The sequence below is a fragment of the Phycodurus eques genome, chromosome 5 (genome assembly GCF_024500275.1).
Source record: "Phycodurus eques isolate BA_2022a chromosome 5, UOR_Pequ_1.1, whole genome shotgun sequence".
NCBI lineage: Eukaryota > Metazoa > Chordata > Actinopteri > Syngnathiformes > Syngnathidae > Phycodurus > Phycodurus eques.
The window spans coordinates 26,343,656-26,365,989 of NC_084529.1; the positions used below are offsets into that span (position 1 = coordinate 26,343,656).

At 41.2% G+C, this 22,334-nt stretch overlaps 1 protein-coding gene across 1 annotated transcript in view; it reads left to right on the forward strand.

Annotated features, from left to right (window-relative positions):
- Positions 1-21,465, forward strand: part of lrriq1 (leucine-rich repeats and IQ motif containing 1) — a 53,203-nt gene extending 31,738 nt beyond the window's left edge. The window contains exons 18-26 of the mRNA XM_061676478.1: positions 1,342-1,425; positions 4,232-4,356; positions 4,544-4,612; positions 5,555-5,631; positions 8,660-8,752; positions 14,875-14,965; positions 15,580-15,640; positions 15,723-15,825; positions 19,225-21,465. Of these exons, the coding sequence (XP_061532462.1) occupies positions 1,342-1,425; positions 4,232-4,356; positions 4,544-4,612; positions 5,555-5,631; positions 8,660-8,752; positions 14,875-14,965; positions 15,580-15,640; positions 15,723-15,825; positions 19,225-19,337 (816 nt within the window). The 3' untranslated portion in view covers positions 19,338-21,465. The remainder of the gene's footprint in view (positions 1-1,341; positions 1,426-4,231; positions 4,357-4,543; positions 4,613-5,554; positions 5,632-8,659; positions 8,753-14,874; positions 14,966-15,579; positions 15,641-15,722; positions 15,826-19,224) is intronic.
- Positions 21,466-22,334: the final 869 nt, after the last annotated feature.

A 22,334-nucleotide genomic window follows, 5' to 3' on the forward strand; every position in this document is an offset into this window, starting at 1 on the left:
CTTGGACACAAAAGTAGACTATTTCAATATTTTATGTAACCCTCCGCACAGTTAAATGAATCCCTTAATTATTCTTGAATGCAACAGTATCCTATTTTACGAACTAATAAAGCTATGTGGCCATCCACATAGTCATTTGAATCCCTGAATTCTTCATGGACCCTGCACTAAGCCATCTGACTATTTAGTAAAGCTATGCGGTCTTCCACATCCTCATTTGAATTCTTCAAAAATCACCTTTCATAAAAGGTAAACAATGTTTTTTTTTTTTATTTTTTAATCTTAGCCCGTGGGGTCCATACATACCTTAATGAGGAAGTACAGTGGCCTATAAGGGTCAACATAGCATACAAGTTGAACATATTAATTTAATCTGACTCATCAACAAAGCTTTATAGTCATTCTGTCATGAACGGAACAGAGGATAGGACCCAAAAATGCACGACTCCAAAACAAATGGACAGTTTCAAAAAGAGAGGTTTAATATACGGGCAGAGGTCGGTACACAGGCAGGCAATCCAAAAAAGGCAACAATATCCAAAAACGTGAGGCAAAAAGGCGAGGTCAATAATCGGAACAGGGTCTAGTCTTTACTGTGAGTCTGTGACGTGGAAACAAGGAATGCTGGAACGCGACGACAAGGTACAACGAACTGGCGACGAGAAAGAATGAGACACGAAGTTAAATGCAAGGGGTAATTAGGGTGAACGAGGCACAGGTGGTGAAGATGCTCTCAGGAGCAGGTGTGTACGAGACCGGGGTGGGGGGGGGAGAACAACAACCGAAACACACACACACCCATGACACATTCGAATCTGTCCAAAATTAACAGGCTCACATTTTGTCTGTTCCAAGATAAAAAATAATGGCATACTATTTTGAAAGTTAATTTTATCTAATTGAATGTAGATTTTAATCTAAACTGTGTCAAGCTACTTGGCTAAATGTTATTTTGTAGATCAGTGAGATCTGTACATACCTTAGCCAAGAACCAGGAAGTACCATGTCTGTAAAAGGGAAAAAAAGCGAAGACGTTGTGCTCATTATGTGATGATTTAATTCGGAATTATCCTTGGGTGTTACATTATCATTATATAAACAGTATATGTTTTTTGTATTGTTTTTTTGTTTTAGCTTAGCCCGTGATGTCCATTTATACCTTAACCAGGCAGTACAGTGGCCTTTCAGGGTCAAAAGAGCGTATAAGTTGAATTAATTGATTCTGAATTTCATCAGACTACTCGATAAAGCTTTATAGTCATTTGAACCAGTCATAAATCACCTTGCTCTTTTTCTGCCCAAAAATAACAAAGTAAATGTATTTTCTATCCATGTAAAAAGGCAATGCTGGAGCAAGGCTGGACTTTATGTGAGGATTCTCCTACTGGATGGTCCTCAGTGTCCAAGCAGCCATTATTTCGACGGGTAAGGTAGCACACAGTGCATGATCAAATTTCACTACTTTTTTTTAAATGTGACATTTATGTGACGTGACGAGTAACATGTAGCCATCTAGCATCGGGATTTAGGGGTGACGATTAGAGTTGGGCATCGAGAACCGATTGGAACAAGGACTAACATTCCGGTTCTCTCGGTCTCGTTCAAATTAAAACATTTTGGTCCCCGGTTTCGTTGCCTAGTCCGCCGACCCCGAAGAAGTAGTGGCGAAAACCAACGAAGAAGCGGTGAAAACCAACGAAGACGAACACGCACGAAGACATGCTTGTGCCCAACGGCGGTGGCAGACAAAAGTGTGTCTTAACAATGTTAAATTTAATGACCAGTCGCCTCAGTGCAACACTAAGATGATATTGTGCAAAGGAGGCTTTCACGATGTCGCGTCTGATGCACTCCAAGCCTCAGCCTACACCGCGCGGAGCTTCAGTGAAGTCAACTCTCAGTCAATTGGGTGATTGAAATAATAAAATACATCTATGCCAACATTGAGAGACCTAACAAAGTAAACGGTGGGTTGCACTGTTGCAACTGATGGTTTTTAGTGTTTATTTTAGTCTTCAAACCAAAGTTAGAGCCGATGACAGAAAAAAAAAAGATTAACATTGAGCTAAAACTTCACAGTAGCAACTTTACATCACAATGAATTGGGACAAAATTCACATAAACGTTGTCTCACAGTATCATAAACACTAACTTTGTGCCTCATCGGTGGGTAAAGAAAGGAATCAACGTTTTATAGCATTTGGTTCCATTCACTAAAAAAATTAAATAAATAAATAAATAAATCACAGGTGTCGTGTGAAGTTACTTGTCGTGCCAAAATGCTACGTTCCGGTGCGTACCCTTCAAAATAAAAGGATATAATCTTAAAACAGGAAGTCAAGTTAAAACTTGCACGTATAAACAATTTGACGTGATAAAACAGTCCCAAATAATGATTTTAACAATGGTCTATTTTACTTTTAGCTGAAACATTAATCAGAATCATCTTTGCTTGCCAAGTGTGTCCAAAAAACACACAAGGAATTTGTCTCCGGTAGTTGGAGCCGCTCTAGTACGACAACAGACAGTCAATTGACAGAGAACACTTTGGAGATATAAAGACATTGACAACAAACAGTCACTGAGCAATAAAGGGTTAATAGTTATCTGGTAATGCCGGTACATTTATTTTTTTTGACAATTGTGCAAAAGATGCACAGTCCTCTAGCACTTAGAGCAATTTGAATGACTAATATTACAATAGTCCGGTACAATGACCATTGTGCAAAGGGCGCCGAGACGTCTAGGAGTTTAAAGTGACGAGTAGCGCGATAATCTGGGACAATGTTGATTGTGCAAATATTGCAGCTACTCCTCAATCAGTGTGCAAATGGAGCAGATGCTACTCTGGCATGAGTGGCCAGTATTGGTCAACAACAGATATGCAAATAGTGCAGCGTGGCGAGACTACTCCAGTGAGTGCACGAGTAATATATAATTGGCCCCACAGAAATGTGACAACGAACTCAAGTCAAAAAATTGCCAGCATGTTGTAATGGAATTGTAGGTTAGGTGTTTAATAAGTTGGAATAATTAATGAATATTAAGTCAATTGGGTTAATTCCACACACATTGCCTTTTAGTTCATAGGGTTGATATTGAAACTGGTTATAAAGAACACCGAGTCAAATGTTCATTTTAGTCGATGCTACAGGCTGCTAAGAAAATGGATGTTCATTATTTGGACACGCTTTATTTCAATCATGCAAACTTTTTTTTGACCCAGCACCCTAAAAGAATTGGAATCGAGAATCGTTTGGAAGCGGAATCGAAATAAGGGACCGGAATCGCTCAAATTCAAACGATGCCCAACTCTCTTGGTAATATATACGAAAATGCCTATTTGATTTGTCATCCAGTTTGAAAAAATAAACCACACACCTTAAATAAACAGCACTTTTTCTGCCTTTGGAAAAAAGCTGGTGATTTAAAAAAAAAAAAGATATTATCAATACAATATCTAATATAGTGATATGATGATGATATGATATTATTCAGTATTGTTAAAAATGCATTTGTACAAATAAAGGGAACTGTATCCCTAATAAATTCCCGGTACTCTCTGCAGTTGAGGAAATAAATGACCGTGTTTGTTCCTTCACCACCTATAAATGCTGTACTCCTAATAAATGCTTGGCAATCTTCGCGGTTGCCTAAACAAAAGCCCACAGCTTCTGTAGTGTACGAGAGATAGCTCGAACAAACAGATCGGGGTGGATGTCATCCACTTAGACAAATAAATGCCACACCTCAAATAGACACCACAAAACAGGTGAAGAAATTAAAGTAAAAAAACCAACAAAATCCTAACTGAGTATTATTAAAAACAAATGCTAAACCATATTTGACATAAAGGTGTCGTACCCCTAATAAATGCGTAGTACTCTCTCAGTTCTTTCCTTTTGACTATGTCGCGTCCATTTCGTTCAGAGGAGTGATTCGCCGTCTCTTTGTCATGGCGCTTATCGTCGCCCTCAGGGGATTCCTCTCAGTCTGTCCCTGATTGATCTTTAAATGTGCTCTCTGGAAAAACACACTGGCCTGTTTTCCTTGAAGTCTGATGTCATTTTTCACAATGCTGTGTTTTCTCTGCCTTCATTTACCTCCCGTTGAATCTTTACTTTGGCTGGCCGGCTCGATTGCGCTGTACATCATGTGAGCCGTTCGGGTCCGGCTGAAATGGCCCAGCTGCTTTTACGCCTAGCTTTAGTAAGTATTGTTTGCATTCTAGATCCCAGGCTTCTGTCCGGAACATTCCGAGTGGGTTCTTCCACCTCTGCCCACACGGAGGCCCACGCAAGCCTGGGAAATCAAAGAACACGAGGACAAGAGGCTTTTACCACAGAAATCCAGCAGGTAAGACCTCCAACTTCTAGCTAGCCAGGTGTTGGCTAAATCCTGAAGGTAACGTAGCAGTCTACATTACCCCATCATCATCATCAAATCATCATCCTTGATTTGATGACTTATGGCCATCATGTCTAGAATTGCAAATGAGAATATGATTAAAAAAATAATAATCATGCATTATTTTGTATTTTAGGAGCAAATCTCCTTCAACGTCTGTGGCAAGTGACTTCTATGAGAGATCCGAAAGAATTCTGGAGGAATGGTAAATTGTCTGATGAATGTCACGATGAAGATTAACAATGTGTATTTCATGCATTTTTTAAAAATGGCTGTTTTGTGGGTTTGCTTAAGCATGGTCACTCATAAGAAGCAGTAATATAGAGTGCTTTTCTTTTTTCAGAAAAAGTTCAAATGTTATGAGAATAAAGCTTTAAGTTTTTAGAAAAAAAGTGCAGTCTTATGAAAATAAAGTGGAATTTACTGAGGAACCTTATGATCTTTTGAGAACAGAGTGAAATTTTCTTTCGAGAAGAAAACTCATACCAGAATAGTTGTATTTTTCAGGGAGAAAATGGAGAATCTTACAAAAATAAAGTCACATTTATGATTAAAACAAATTTTTTCAAGAAGAATAATTTTATTTTTCCCAGAAAGAGATTAAGTCATTTTCTTCTTATAATAGAAAGTCATATTTTCAAGCTAAAAAGTAAAATCTTACGAAAATTAACTTTTAATTTTGCAAGAATATTTTCTTTCCCCCCCAAGAGAGAACGTAGAAATCTTAGGAGAATAACGGTTTGTTTCCTCTGGACAAAAAGACGAGACAGAAGAAAAAAAAGGCATATTATGGGCATAATATATTTGTTGCGTCATATTACAAGGTTTACAATTACAAGACTGTTGTTTTTCCCTGAAAATATTACGTGTTGTAATTCCCATAAGATTTTGAGTATTCTCATTTCGTGTTTTAAAAAAAAAAAAAAAAAAATTTCATACCAGTGTTGCTCTTATACGCCTTTTGTACAATTGTGTCTTAGTTCTACCCTCGTGTCTACATCTTCAACTTGCGGAGTCGCATGTGGTTCCATTCTTCCATTTGAACTTTACGTGCTGAAATCTCCCATTATTCACAGTCTCATGTTAATTTAAAATCAGACTGAACGCTCTTTTCGCAAAAGACTTTGGGGTCATCTTATGCCTTCAGGGGCTTCACTAACAGGCACACGGCTGAGCTGATGCTGAGGAGAGCCCAGAAGATGACGTCCAAGCAGAAAAGCCCAGGTGTGTAACATTGAAAGTGCCTGTAAAGTCATTTTTGTGTGTTTTTCCCCCAAATACATTAAATATGTTCGAAGGTAAGTGTTGGAAACTGAACGGTTAAGCTATAGCATTAAGCAGTTTTTCACCATCTCAGTTGTCTGGATTTTTAGGGTGGTGCTAAAAGGGGTGGCACCAGGGAACAGCATGAGTGGACCCTCCTCCACTATATAAGTACCGAGCACCGTCTGTGGCTATTCAGTGGAATTGTGAGTTACTTAGTAATAATAGCTTAGCCCATTGCTACCACTGCATCATGCAGTTAGCCATCAAGCTGCGCATCCAACCCGAAAAAAGCATCTTCCCTTAAGTGTTATGTGTTTTGTGGGCGACAATGTTTTTGTTGTGCTGACCCATGCACAGCGCACGCAGCGGGCACATGGCTTGTTGGACGGCTCCACTGCGAAGTAGCCTGCTACTAGTGACTAGTACTTATTAGCCGGTAGTGGGACCAGCGGACCATCGTTGGGTCCATCTAATACTCCACAGACTTGCTCCATAATGGCGCGCGTAGATCCACACAACAGACACTTAAAGGTCAGAGGACAAAGATTTTAAAATGTTTCTTGATAACTCTAGAACCCCTTAACAAACCACCACTGCCATTTCAAAGTGATTATTTAGCAGATATACAGCAGTTAAATCGATAAATATGATGCAGAATGCGCCTTCTGCTTTTTACATCCCGCGCCTTCCGGTCTTCGTTTCTTTCCGGCGCTGTGACGTCACACAAGCCAAACATCCTGTTTATTCTGCGTTGTGTGCTATTGTTCCATCCGGTTGTTCCCGTCCTTGTATATTTGTTGTCGGCTGATTTAACGATGGTTTATTGTGTGGCATTTGGTTGTACAAATGGTTCAGGCAGCGGCAGGAGTTTTCTTTTTTTTTTTTTTGGCTTTCCAAGTGAAGAAGGAATACGTGACTAGTGGATAGGGAAAGTCAATCGACAGGTGAAGAAAGGTGGTCAGCTATGGGTGCCTAGCAAGCGTTCCAAACTGTGCTGATCACTTCGAACCGGCGTGTTTTGAAAAAAGCTGAGCAGAAAGCATTGGATACGGAGGCAGAAGCTGAAACCAGCTGCGGTGCCAACTATTTTTCATACGGCCATCGGGACCTCCACCGCCAGCAACAGAACTAAATCTCGCAGCCGCCACGCTGCAGCAGCGAAGTGGCGCAGACCAGAGGTGAGCATTTCCTTCTATATACCTACGACTCTATTATGGTTACTATGCAATGGGGAGTAGAAAAAAAAGACCCGCAGTAGTTTTCAGTACTGACGTCTGTACTTTTGCCTATATGACAAGCCAACAAACACACGGCAAAGACGTGTGCGGCGTGTTGTAACGCAACTCGAGCGAGGGGCACACAATATATAGGAATGCTGCATACTATGTAAAAGCGTGTCACAAACATATATGAATATATAATACGTATATATTGGCACCCCTGAGGTGCCATTGTTTCAAGCCATGACTGTATAAAACGACATGCTTTTGACATACCGTCACATCGAGCCAGTGGCCACTCTCTTTTTCTGTTGAACAGCTGCTGCTTGGCTGCTCGTCGTCGTCACTGTCTGATCGGCTCAAACGTACACTTCGACGAAGCCAAGTTCAGTCGGGTGCTCCTGTACGTCGAAAACCTCCTCCTCCACATATTCCAACACGTTGTGCGCCATTGCGTATAGTGTGTAGCGCGCTGTGTTTGGCAATTGCAACGTCACTTCTGGTAGCCCTTGCGGTGGATGGAGTAACCACACCCCGATGTCTTGAGCTTTGGGTATGTTCGGGGATGACACAATATGCGTCATAAAAACCTCATTTTTAGCTAAACTATGGTTGGAAACTTGCTGGAGGTTTCTTGCATGTATTACATAACATATAAACAATGCAAATCTGAATTTTAACTGACCCCATAACATCTTTGTCTTCTGACCTTTAAGGGAAAGTTAACTGTTTATTATGTTCGCTAATCCACGAGCTACCGAACTAAGGAGTTTGCTCAACTGCGGCAAGCGTCTAAGTCTTCACATAACAGAGACACTTAGGGAAAGTTAACTGTTTATTAAACTACAGATAGTCGAGCGCATAGGGTGCGAACAAAGGTATTTGATTGCCAGGTTAAGGGCTTGTCTCCAGCGCCTTCAGCGGACATGCCCGCACAATCCTGCAGCTCGAGGGCGGGCCTTGTGTTTCATGATTTTAGAGCCTTATTTTACATACATGGTGATTTATTTTTATTCAATGAAATTTGGCAGGCTTGTTAAAAACAGTCTTCTCTGTGGTGTGCCAAATTTACAAGACATTTTTTTGGTCCCTTTACAGGCACTTTAAGCTATGTAATAAGTATGCGTGCTCTGATTACTCTCACGAGTGGAATATATAAGCAGGATTTCATAAGCTTAGGACAGGACAGCTCACTTAGAACCGGCTGGTTCTTACAGTGGTGTAAAAGGAAGGTAGATGTGAGCTGTAATGCTTGATTCTTGAGCTATTTTGACTAGTTTTGTGGAAAGAAATTACATAATATGTCTCTTTTAACACCAAATACTGCTGACCGCATTTCCTAAAAAGAAAAAAAATCTAAACTGTTGCTTGGTTAGATGGCCCTCTGTGTTCCTTGGGCCGCGATTTGACAGCAGAGCACCTTTTCAGCTCGCGTGTGCTAATGAGCCATAACGCACAGCAGAGGCCAGACTCAGTCGCTTCTTATTGAGCTTTATTTGGGGAAAAGGACAAGTCTCGTGTCGTCGTCTGGGTTTCGTGCGGTCCCAGTTGACGTGGCCCTGCACCGCCGCGCCAACAGTAGTCCAACCCTTTGATCGGCATGTCTTCCTGTCATCCCGCCCCAACCCCGGCCAGGTCTTTGTCGACTATAACTCGTGGTGGCAACCAGAGCCGTGCTCTCATACTTCCCAGAAGTGAGGCTGCGGTTCTCTGCTTTTTTAGGCCTGGCTTAACCTCCTTCTACTCTCCCTCTGTTGGTCCGTCAGGGCATCTGGAGGCCTGGAGAAATCAGCCACTTACAACCTTCCAGCTGGAAGCTCCAAACAGGCTGGCACGGCCCAGCATAAGTGCTACAAGGGGTAAGACACGCAGGTTACGGTTATGTCCATTTGTGTCATTGTCTAAAGCAGGGGTGGGCCTACACAGAGATTGACCTTATTCACTATTGTAATAATATGATATATAAGTTATGCGCTATATTCATTCTTTTCCAATATTTGTATTCCTATTATTTGTTTTTCGTTTTTATTATCAATAGTATAACTACTGTTTTTATAATTATTCCCACTCTTATTATGGTTTGCATCATGATTTTTTTCGAATGTGCACGTCATCCCCCTCCACTAGTTCATCAACATTGATAAACATATACCCACACACACAGTCACAATCCCAAATCTATATTTGTTCATTTATTTCCCTGCCTCACTGTTATCTGTTAATGCTTTGCAATTTTTTTTTAAATGAAAAAGAAAAGAAAAGAAAGCAGGGTAGGCTAAGTATGGCCCACGGGACCCATATGGCCCGCTCCGTTCTGAAATTTAGCCCCCGAGCATTTACATGATGAAGACTTCTGTCGTATTTGTTGCATTAATTTAGTCGTTTTGGGATCCGACGTTAAGCCTTTTTGGCTTTTTCAGGCCACCATGAGCCAAGTTGTGGTGGCCCTCTTGGAACTTGTACTGCCCACTTATATTCATGATATAATCCATTAAGTTTTAGTGATTAGTTCATATTTAGCGTCTTTATACTCCATTGGTTTAGCCTCTTTAAGAAATTATTAGTACAATTGCATTCATGGTCACGACTCTGTACTAACCTCACTAAAAAGAAGACTTTGCAATTGCACAAATTAATAATAATGCTTAAAAGAATAAATCAATTCTGAAAATTTTAGACTATTTACTTAACACTGACAGTCCAACAAAGCTTTATCTTGTGTCTTGATGTTGTACACACTATGTATATTATGTACTCATATGTATGTACATGCATATTGTAAAATATTGGTTGGTTGGTGGGATAATATGCATGTTGCCTTACTTTTTTGATGAATAAAGTCCTCGTTAGCACACAGTTGTTGTCCACACATTATTGGACAATAATCTGTAGATGAAGGTTCACTTTGTGTCGCTGCCCTTGTTCCTCGCCGCCATTCCATGGTCCCGCTGCCGCTTGTATGAATGTTGAATGTATGAGGCTAGCGGCATTAGCGGTGGTAGGAAAAGACCAGCCTTTGGTGTAAAAGGGGCTTCAGACTTTAGACTTTTACTCAAAGATCCGGCAACATGAACATAAAATGCTCTGAGGAAGTTCAAGAAGAGAAACATTTCTCCCTTGTCCTCCTTGGCCTGCCCTGAGGTGGAGAGATGATTTGACTTTGTGACATCGGCAGCCAGACTTGAAAGGGGGAGAAGAAGCTGGAGGGAAGAGAGAGTAATGAGTGGTAGGGTTGTGTGAGTAGGCTTTTATTATCTCATCCAGGGAGCAATGCTCAGAAGGTCATCTAGGCATAAGAGTGTCCACTTAATGGTGCCACCTGTTGCTTTTGTGTGTACGTGACAGGCAGCAAATAAAATGTTCACATTGTGGGGGGTATTGAGACAGTGCAGCCCCCTCAAAACCGACTGATTTCAACAGGGCTGTTAAAAGAAGATGACCCTGGGGGTCATTTGTACGGTATTTCTTTGGACAGTTTTGCCCCCCACTCTTCACACAAGTCGGTAGTTCCCAACCTTTATAGAGCTAAGGCATATATTTTGTTAGAATAATCTGACGGCACTCCACTAAACAAAAATGTTGCAAAAAGTGCCTATACAGTGGTGTCTTGAGACATGAGCTTAATTCATTCCGTGACCACACTCGTAACTCAAAATACTCGTATCTCAAATCATCCTTTCCTAATGAAATGAATTGCCATTAATCTGTTCTAGCCTCCCCCCAAAAATCAATAATAACTGAGGTAATGTGTTTTTAAGAAGGAAAATAGCGCTCTATAATATTGTACTTTATAAAAACAGAGTAATAACATAATTAAATAGAATGTAAAGAATTAAACAGTTTGTGCATCATGATTTAATGCTTCAATTCAATGAATTTTGCTGCTCCTTCCTGTGTGCTTGCCTTGGCCACCTGGGGTAGTATAATCCAGTCATACTGACAAACGAAGAAGGGTGACTCTTTTTCATTTGTCTGTATGCACATTGTCACTATTCTCAGTGACTCAATAAGCTGCAATGATATTAGTCTTGGCTCGGCTCGTATCTCGAAAAACCCGTAAGCCGGGTCACTTATATCTCGAGGCACCGTGGTACTGAAATAATGATGAGGAATACAAAACACAAGTCTGGAACATGCTATTTTTGGTACAGTAAAGTTTTTTTTGTCAAGTCGTTCGCCTTTGGGAACAGATTTGGAACTAGGAAGCGTACTAATTCCTCGGGGCTCAGGAACGCGGCTCGCCGATGATGAGTACTGTACGTCAACAATGTCACCATGACAAGTTTGGATAGAATGTGAAACTTTCAAACATTTTCAAGTTTTTTTTTTTTTTAAGTATTTCTTTACAGTAACTTAGTTGGGCATTTTAGGCCACGAAGAAAACCTACAAAACCATAATTTTGTACTGTACAGCAATATGGGTGCATATGGCCTCTAAAAAAAATGTCTTTCAACGGACAATTGGCCATATCGGACGACTCCACCCCCTCCCCCATTAGTCCATGCTATCGAGGTTCCGCTGTACATAATTTGTAGCTAATAAATGTCTGACCAATTAAGTGAAATTGGATGATTTCTCAGCACCGTGGTTGGGAATCACTGTACTAAGCCAACGGCGTGTCAATGACTGGCTCCCGGTGCTGTGATCCTTAATGGATCTGTGCCGACCTTCCCTGGCACACTCCTGGCCTTGACCTGTGGAAGGCACCCCACCCTCCTCCTCTTCCTCCTCTTCCTTGTCCGGATCTCCGCCCAGTGCCCCAGGCCTGTGTAGGCAGCCAGGCCTGGCTCGGCCCGACACGCTCTCCTCAACAGGGGTTAACGTTTCAGGGGGTTTCGAGTCCGGGCCCTTCTGGAGGTGATTAGCCCCGAAAAGCCATGACAGATTCTTTCCAAGATATCTGACGCGCCGTGTTTATTTTATCCAGGCTCTTTGTGTGGATGTGCTGGACATGAGTAACCCACTTGAAACGGGTATCAGCTTACACGGAGAGACGGGGAAGAGGATGGAAGAAGTGGGGGGTAACGAGCCTCGAGATGTTATGTTGTAAAGGGAAAAAACATTCCTTGGATGATTCCTGTTGTCAAGTGTGCCCGAGTCGGTGACGTGGTCCCTCCACAATATTGTATGCGTTCATGTTTGTGTTACGGGTTTGCCAGTCTGCCCCAAATCTTATGTGGTGTGGAGAGAACGTCTTTCATCAGGGTTATCATTTAAGTAGACTCATGACACCAGAATGTTGTGTGATTCCATGTTTGTGTTCCTGGAAGAGCAATGTGACATTCTGGTTCCACCCAGTTTGCAGATTTAAAGATGATTTTGCGTCATGTGGAGACGGCGTCTTTAACAATGATTTGTGTTCCAGTAGAGTCCAACATGTTGTCGCTCCACAATGTTGATCTTGTCCATGTTAGTGTTCCGTCGAGCAGCACAATTTACACCTACAGCACACCTCGCCACCGTTCCGCTGCCCTCATACATGTCCTGTATTATTCTAACATACTTCTCTGCCACTCCAGACTTCCGCATGCAGTACCACAGTTCCTCTCAGGGTACTCTGTCATAGGCTTTCTCTAGATCTACAAAGACACAGTGTAGCTCCTTCCGACCTTCTCTCTACTTTTCCATCAACATCCTCAAGGCAAATAATGCATCTGTGGTACTCTTTCTAGGTATGAAGCCATACTGTTGCTCGCAAATACTCACTTCTGTCCTGGGTCTAGCCTCTACTACTGTGTGACATTGTTTAATATCTGTAATTGAGTAAATAAACACCCACGTGGGCTATTTGCGGAAATAGGGTATTCTGTGTAAATCCAGTATCATAAACAAATGGTAGTACAGTGGGGTATTATGGTCGTCTATTACAGTACATTTATAGTTAATGATCGAACTGGCTCAAAAATAGGTACTTGTTGGGGGATTTATTGATGCCACCCCCGCACCGCCAACCACCCCCACCAGGATCTCGGGCGGGAGGGAAGCGTGTCATTTCTTGATCCCTTGTTTGCTGCAGGCTACCCTCTGTTCCCCCTCCCGACCTGTTGATATTCGGTCTTCTCCTCAGCATAGAGACGAGCCCACTTAATGCGCTTAAGAGCACCTAACCCAACCCCCAAATTACAAATCTCCCCATTGTGGGACTAATAATTAAAAAAAAAAAAAATAAATAAAATATATATATATATATATATATATATATTTTTTTTTTTTATCTAATCAAGCCCGAACCGCAAGCGTTATTCTATCAGTCAATGGTTCTCTATACTTTACCATAAAACCAGCAATGATTTGCTTCCACTTTGGTGCATAAAATTCCCATTACATCAATTTTAATAATGTTTAACTGTGAAAATACACATATTTAATTGAAACTTTATTCATAGTAGCGGAAAGTTATTCCCAACGGCTGCATTCTCTGGAATGGGAAGCACAAGCATCCATTTCCGGGCCCGCTTGTACACCCCCGAGGGGGAGCATCCATCACTTGACACTTTTAGTGGTCCTCGGCAATTAACCCATGAAAACTGCAGCACTTTCCCTCGCTGGGGTGCAGCAAAAGCGAGCAATAAAGGCGTCATTAGTTCCAGCGACGGCCTGTCAGAATCCATTATTAGCCCACACCCGTCTACGGCTGCCCTACTGTCAGCACAACGCAAATGTTTACTCTGAATTACAGCCTTATTAAGCGATTTCAACACGCGTCGTAAATCAGACGATTTCTCCCTTGCTCCAGAAAGCTGTCGGATTGGAGAACCACAACAGTCGGGGAGAGAGTCACGCGTCTTTCAGCAAGTGGAGATCCGTGATAACAAACACACAAAGCTCTTTAAGCTAAAAGTAAACACACCAGCCGCTTTGACTACACAAGCTTCTCATTTTAGGTGATCTTTAGTCACTTTTTACTGTGACACATGCTTTGTTGGGGCTCGAGCACAGCGATGTGAAGGACCTCTAGCTTTTTAAAAAAATATATATATATATTTTATTTTCACATTTTTATTCTTCGGCCGAACAAATTGGCACTTTCAGGGTTTTTACCAGGGGGGAGGGGGGAATTGCATTTTTGCTATTGAGTGTGGGCGGAACAGCATGATGACTTGCCATTGGTGCACCCCAGATTTTGCGGAAAATTCAGCCCACGGAGCCAGTTCCACTAATCATCATGAAATTTGTTAGGCATGTCTGTCATGAGGAGACCCACAAAAAAGTCTCAAGAAATCATATCCCACACGTAATTTTCTAGGGGTCTTTCAAATACAAACTTGTCCGAGAAATTTGTGACCCTCCAGCACGAAACCGATTGGGAGTCGCATAGCCGTGTTTTGAGCTAGAGCAAATAAAGCACTGATTAGGTGAAAAAGATTGATTTTCAGCAGATTAAATCAGGGATCATAAGACTTGGGGGTCTCTGGATTTAATTCAAATGTACGTCATTACACATATGAACCAACAAGGGGCTGTGATAAAGTCCCTCGTGATGTAAACAAAACACCCTTGTTCCGAGGCGAACGTTGAAACGCCGCTTCCGGTCTTGAAACGGAGATATCTTCCGTTACCCAATTAGCACAATCGATATCATTGAAAAGCATTTTTCATGGCTTTTCAGAGAATGAATATACCTGTACTGTAGCTCAAAAATCTGAATCAGAATCATCTTTATTTGCCACATATGTCAAAAACACACAAGGAATTTGACTCCGGTAGTTGGAGCCGCTCTAGTACGACAACAGACAGGCACTTTGACAAAATATACTTTTAGGACATAAGAACACACTACGGAGAGTCGTTGAGCAATGTATTCCTGAATTTAAAAAAAAAAATGGCCCCTGAAGTCAGTTTTCACTTTTAGTTGGCTTTACTACACAAGTAGCTTTGATTTTTATTTGCTGCTATTATCAAATGGGTTTTGTTTGATACAAATCTCAAAGCAATAGTCACCTGTGAAATTGATTCATGGTTATCTTGCGGCGACCTCAGTTGACCAGGCGGAGGTGGTGCCAGGGCGAGCGAGGTGGGAACAGACTCGGAAGTGGCTCCAAAATCAGAACACTGTGAGGCGTTCAGAGAGGTGAGCAGCAGCTCTTTAACTGTTGGATGATGTTGTCTTGGTTTGTCTTTTAATATCAACAGGGTTCTTGCTCTGACATATAACATCAGTCCCTGAAGTGACAATAAACCAGATACCAAATCGCGGGCGTTAAATTTTGTGTTTGCTCACGCTAACAGAGTGTGCACACTGTTGGCAATAGGTGTAAAAGTGGTGGCGACTGCTGTATTTAAAAAAGGGTTTTGTGCTTTAGGTAGCTCTCGTGGGGTTTACCATGAAAGATTTAGGAGAGCAATAGTTGATATGGCATGACTCCTTCTTTTGACTGGCTCCAAGTCAGTCCTCAGGTCATTCAGAAACTTCTAAATTGCATTGCATTTGCAATTGCATATATATAGATATAGATACAGATACATAGATAGATACATCGATAGATTAGACTGACAAGTATTTACAAATACCTTTTTTCCTGTGAGGGAAAATATTTTTGTTTTATATACATAATCTTTTCTGTTTTAATTTTAAAAGAATTTCAATTATGAAGCTTGCACCTGCATGACAGCTGCTGTGTTTCAAAACTAATTGCTGAGCTACTATAGCATATAAGGCATAACTTTCCATATTTTCATCTTCAGCGAACATTTCTTACCGGACATTGCCGCCGATGCAGTGAGTGGTGGACAACGACGACGTGTGGTGAGTAAGCTGCCACACACACTTGCAATCCCTGCAGTGCTAGCGCAAATAATGTTGATTGTTTTGTCTGCAATGTGTGTAGCCAGAAGCAGGACGTACGGAACATCACACCAGGGGAGTTTGGGCCTGCAACAGTTTACCTGCTCAAGCCTGTAGAAACAACAAAAACACTCTAGGACTTACAAGTGAGTTAAGTCAGTTATTTCATACAAACGCAGACTTAACTGTCATTGGTTGCTTGGCAGAATTAATTCCCGCACAACAGTTTGTCCCACAAGGACCAAAAGTAAAGCCGCATTCCCTCCTAAAGGTGAGGAACTTGATAGTTCTGGAACTAAAAGGTCCGACTGAGACCATGCCCAGAAGGTTCCTGAACCTTGCAAGAGTACTAGGGTTTTCTTTTGGCCCCGATGCATTGAGGGCCACATTATTAAAATAATTTAAGGGTGTGGGGTGTAACTTCATTATGTTGAACCTAAAGTTACATGATTTTTTTTAGTTCTTGTTACTTTTAGTTCCTGCCATTGAAAGGTCGAGTTGTCGGTACCCTTTGCATGAGTAGACGTCCATTCAGATGTGTTTATTGCTGCAGCGACCCCACCCCCAAGGTCTTTTTTCATCAGGAATTACCCTGGAAGTAAAAAAAAATAAAAACAACAATAATAATAATCAAAAAATTGAAGGATTTAGAAATCTTCCCTTTGTGTCGAAATGTGGCATAAAATATTCCCTGTTCAGACTTGCAGGAATTGTTGATTGGCCCAAGCAAGGGGGGTGGGGGTGGGGGGGGGGGGCAAGAGAGGGCCCACGAGGTCAGTCGCGGGACACGGTGTTTCTCCTCTGGCAGGAAATGGGTAAGAAAAAAAAGAAAAAGAAAAGGTGGAGGATGACTGGGCCTTGTGTGAAGGTCCGAGGGGGCTGACAAAGATGCCAGTGAGGGCAGATGAGCACATGAAAGCGTCTCAGGAAGGCAGCTGAAGGAGAGCCCTGTCCTGTCTTGCCCTCCCCCCCCCCCCCCCCACCACCACCCCCAACACTTTAACGAGGCCTAATTGGATTCTGATGATGATTTCAAAATGATTTCCACGAGGTGCGCCGGCCCAGAGGAAGAAGAGTGCCTTGTCCTGCCACCGTCGCCACCACCGTCACGCTCGCAACGACAGGACGCGACAGTCAGGACGGGTTGCCTCTGTTTGCACGCTGAATTATGAACATGTGTGGTAACTGATTTTGATAACCTTTATGATCGTTAAAAGCTCGTCAGAACACAAGACAACCATATTTGACTCTTGATTTAATGCAGTCAGACCTAGGACTGGGCGGTATGGCCGTAAGAATTTGTATTGTTCACAAAAATAAGATTTTATTTGTACTTCAGTTATAGAAAAAGCAAATGACAATGACATTTAAAACACGTTTAGCTTTTTTTCTTTCCCATCTGGGTATGGCTTTATTCTTCCTCATACCAAAAAAGCTTTGAAAGTTTTTTTAACAAGCTTTTTCCCAACATTAACTTGCATCAACTTCCGCAGAAGGAATAGAATTGTTTTTCACATTTTTTTTCTTTACAGATAATGTGAAAATAAGCTTTCTCATGGGGAAAAAATTAAGCAAGATCCTAAATAAATGAACATTTAAAATGTTGAGTTGTATAGGTGAGACGACTTCAGCTAAATATTTGCGACTTGGAAGCACATACCTCAGTTCAAAAGTTTCCAAAATGTCGATAAATCACTGTTTTTGCAATGTATAATTGCACTTGTTTCTGCCTTCCATGGGGCTCATTTCCTGTCGTTTGTGAAAATGATTCTGCTCATGTTGTGTAAGCAAGAGTTAAAATCGCTAGTGGAAGCAGTACAGGTCAGCGGGGACTTGCTTTGAACTACGGAAGCTCTTAGCCGCGCATATAACCAGCGTTGTACACACTTGCAAGGCTTTTTTTCCATGTCGGAGCAAGAACCCTATTCATTTGAAAGTCTGTCAGGGCCAGGATTTCCAAGGTAGATCACCGACAAAGTTAACGAGCGAACTTAATATCACATGCTCAACGTTTGCTGGGTCATTCCTTGGCCCCGTTTTCAGCCAATAGCACGCGAACTTTTACGGTGGATTGTTCTGTGTCAGAGTAATACCCCTATTGACTTTAAGATATCAGATCATCGAGTACACGCTCCTCGGCATGTCATTCACAGGTCACCCCAACTCACGTTCTAAACGGAGTGACATACTATACGCGGTGTGCCAGCTGTGCACGTATTTATGGGATCCCGGGCCCCCATGCCCCATCTTTGTCGCCCGCTCCCCCGTGGTCTACACGTGGATTCCATCACTGCGGCTAGCATCGAAAGAATTTCACTGGAAGTTACAGCTATTCTCTGTTTGAGGGGTTAGTGACCAAGCCCTGACGCGGACAGCAAAAACTTGTGACTGGATGCCCCCCTTAAAAATGTTCATAATCACCTATTCAGTGATGCCATGAGATACGAGCTGTTGTTCTGCTTTTTTTTTTTTTTTTTTTTTTTTTAATTTTAATTATTTTATTTTTTTTTGCTTTGACTTGTGAACAACATTTTGAGATACAAGTGCTTTCTGGTGGCGGTGATCTCAACTCAAATCACTTCAGAACAAGCAGCGGTTAGGCAGATAGTGCACAAATCTTCAAAAGAGGCTTCAAGCTCTTTAATGCCACGCCCAGTTCAAGTTTACTGTCAAACAAAACAAAGAGAATTCCATTCCTTTCACTGGGGAAAGATGATTTGAGCCACAGGACGAATTAATAATAATAATACATTTTATTTCAAGTGCTGTTCAAGAAACCCAACTTTCCGTTCAACTCGCATCTCAAGATACCAATGTATTAACAGTTTAAACCCTAAATACACCACAAATTATGGTTCCAAAACACATTAATATTTCAAACAGAATGTCACGATGGCAACGCTTTAAGCATTTTCAATGGAAAGCTCAGCAGATAGTTTCCGCTGTCAAAATGTAACAAGCTACTGGGACGCGCCACCTGACTGAAAAAGAACCTCTGTCGTTAAATGTGTGATAATTTGGCATTGTGTAGTAATGGTGTATATATGGTTGTGCGTATGTATTATGTATGTATGAATAATAAGACCTTTAAAAAGATACTAATGTTCACTTTTGATTGACACCACATTGTTGACAAATGTATTGGGACATAGACGTTCCACCTACAGGAAGTAAAAAATGGTAGAAAATATGAAGATGTTCTTTCCTTTGAAGCTATAACACCACACACATGCACACTCACATTTTAATGGACTTGTTCTTCCACCCTAAACTCATCCACGGATGCTGGACCCTGAACAGAATAGGACCTCTTCCCACACTGTTGGGAGACCATGATTGTCCAAAATGTCTTGACCAGACACTCAGGAGTTCTACGCCAACATTTGATTTATTCATTAATTGACTGAAGGCGTTATAAGTATCAAACTTATTATTATATCATTGCTATGATTGATCAATGACTGAATCGCAATATTTCTCAAGTCCGGATACACTGCCTCTCGACCATATTCTTTTCTTTCCTTCATGTTTTTTTTTTCTGCCAGAACAAGATGTTCCTACTCCGTGGAGGAAGGAGCGCATCTCCTTCCGGGATGAGCCTATGCGTCGTAGTGGCGGATGGGGTGGAGGGAAGAAGAGAGACAAAGTAAAACGCTGATGCATCTTTTGTTTAAGGAAAAAAAAAAGAGATAGATAATAGAACCTTTCTGCTCGACTGTGTAATCGTCTTAAGGACATTCATTCTATCCTGCAGCCCAAACACCTTCAGGTGCTTACTTTGAGTATTGCGGCCTAAAGAAACACTTTTAACACATAACACAGTTCATATCATGATAGGAAATAGGAAGCAGAAACTTGTACTCGCCTACCCGTTCATCTTTCTTAAGCTTGGACAAAGTCCAGCTTTGGAAGTGCAAATCCTGATGTGCCTTTTGTTAAGTCGAAGCACTCTTCCGTAGCCTGGTTACCCTTCTAGTTGCACTTCTCTTGAGGAGTTGGCTGGAGAAGATAAATAAATAAATAGATAGATAATAAATAGATGACTGAGAGTTTTGAGTTGTATGTCGATTTATCAAACTTTGCCGCCATGCTGCGCCAACACGCAATGACAAAAGCTCAAACATTTCATAGTTTAGCGTTGTTCGTCTGTCGAGTACGGTGGACCGCACTAGTCATGGGGGATAGGGACTGGGCCGCACTGCCAATAGCAAAAATCTGCGGAGAATTAATGCCTATTATACTTGCATTGAAAGCTGAAAAGTTTTGGAATAAGTGAGGATAGAATGCCAATAAGCGCTTCTGGGGTTGTACCCCCCAAACCCCAAAATAGAAAAGAAAAAAACAAAAGAAATAAAATGGGGGGGAATCTGCTGTACCGTGAGTATGTGGGGGGTCCACTGTATACGTGACTTTAATTTGGCAGCACTCGAATGGAAGTACGTCTTCTAAGCACACTTGAAAATGACCAAAAATGACCCTGAAATGGCCCCTTCAAACCAAAATTGCAAACTTTCTTTGTCTTTTCACCATGACTTTTTGAAACTTTTTTGTGGGCTCACTCATGATAGGCATGCCCACCAAATTTCATGTTGCTAAGTGAAACTGGCTTCAGGGATGGAATTTTGCCAAAATACTGCAGTGTACTGTTGAACCAATAGTGACTCATCAAACTTCGCCACTGTGCTCCGCCCACACACAATGATGAAAAATCGAATGTTACTTCATTTAGTTTGCCCCATCTTCAAATTTGGTCGCAACTGGACTAACTCACTGGAGTTTGATTTTGAAAAAAACGCCGGAAATAACCCATTAGCCCAAGCGGCCTTCAAAATAACCCATTTAAGCGGCCTTCAAAGACGAATTTTGCAGATTTGAAGCATGCATTCTGAGCAGATGGGTGACAAAAAAAAAAATGTGAAACATCTTTGGGTCATGACGTGGTTGGAGAATGTTCGCGAAATTTGATGACTCGCCATTGGTTCGGTAATGTGTGCCAGAACTTATGGAAAAATGCAGCCTCCAAAGACAGTTTCACTTCACAACATGAAATTCGGTCGACATGTCTCTCATGAGTAGATACACTAAAAAGGTTTCAAGAAGCCATGCCTGAAAAGACACAGGAAGTCTGCCATTTTGGTTTAAAGTGGCCATTTTAGTGTCATTTCGGCCATTTCCCGGGCTCTTTCAAAGACAAACTCATCGTAGAGATTTTTTTCAACTGCTACCAAATTTGGAGCACAAATATCAGAAAAATGGATGACGGTTTTGGTCACTGCATGCGGGAGGAGCACGGCGGCAAATTTCACGACTCACCATAAAACCGGAAGCTCTAAACACCTCAACTCCACAGGCCCTTAAACATTATTGCACTTTTTGTGAGCCATTGCTGATTATCATCTTTATTGTCATTTAAATGAACAGTACATATAACGTTGAATAAAACTGCCACTGAACGAGATTCCAAAATGGAAATTCAGCGTTTCTTTTTTGGCCGCCGCCGAGAAAAGTGAACTTGTCGAGGAATGTGCCACAGCGAAAAAAACAGAGAAACCCGAACCCACATCGAGGGAATAACATGGCGCGAGCAGGAACCATGGGTAAAATGTCCGAGCTAATTGGTGGCTCTAATAAGGGCTGCAGGATGTTTTTATACAAATTGAATTTAAAAAAGAATGTTAGCCAAGTGGTGTCCTGACTCCACTTGGTTGAAGAGCTAGCGTCAGGTATTTTTTGACATTTAGCTCTCTTTACATGAACGTTGTACACAAGTCTACACGTACTATACAAATGCTTTATCTTACAATGTCTTTTTTTTTTTTTTTTTTTTTTGCTGGAATAAGAAATGAGAAATTCTTTTGACTATTGGGAAAAACCGGTCAAGTGTAATGTACTGGGCCTTACTGTAATGGCAAGCTTAAGTACAGTTAAAGTCAAAATTGTGGTCATACAATTTGCAGTTGACTAGTGTGCTACCATTTTTTGCATTGTAAACAATAAAATCGCAAAGTTGATCAGCTAATAAAAACATGAAACTGTTTAACAGTAAGAGTGGGAGTCCTGATATTGATATTTTGCTGAAAATATATCACGAAATAGTATCGATATGTGACGGCGCTTTAAAATATGATAAAATGGTGAGTTGTTTTGCTTGTAGAAGAAGTAAAAAAAAAAAATTGGGAACATGCTTTTAACGTGTAAGAGTGACTTATATGTCATAACTTAGCAATGTGACGCTATCGTGATATTTTGCAGACGATATCACGATACGGTGATTGCGCGATATGTCTGTGGAAGAAAACATTGACGATTCATCATGACGAATCACGAATAAATACCAACACTCCTGCGTATTTAGCATCACGAGCAATTGAAAAAACATTTTCGCTTTACGTCTTCGTCACCATTATTGCTTTTTGTTTTACTCTTCACGGTGATTAGCTTCTTTTTACACTTGTATCATAAAACATTGGATGTGTAAGCGCTGCATATTTGTGAATGTTAACACCTCGTATTTGTTTTTACATATGAATATTAATGCAGCGGATCACCTCTTTTTGAAGTCAATTGTATTGATATAGCTTTTTACAGAAAGGACTCGCAAATACAACATCACAAACATACTGTTACAAATCAAAACAATCGGTGGTTTCCATTT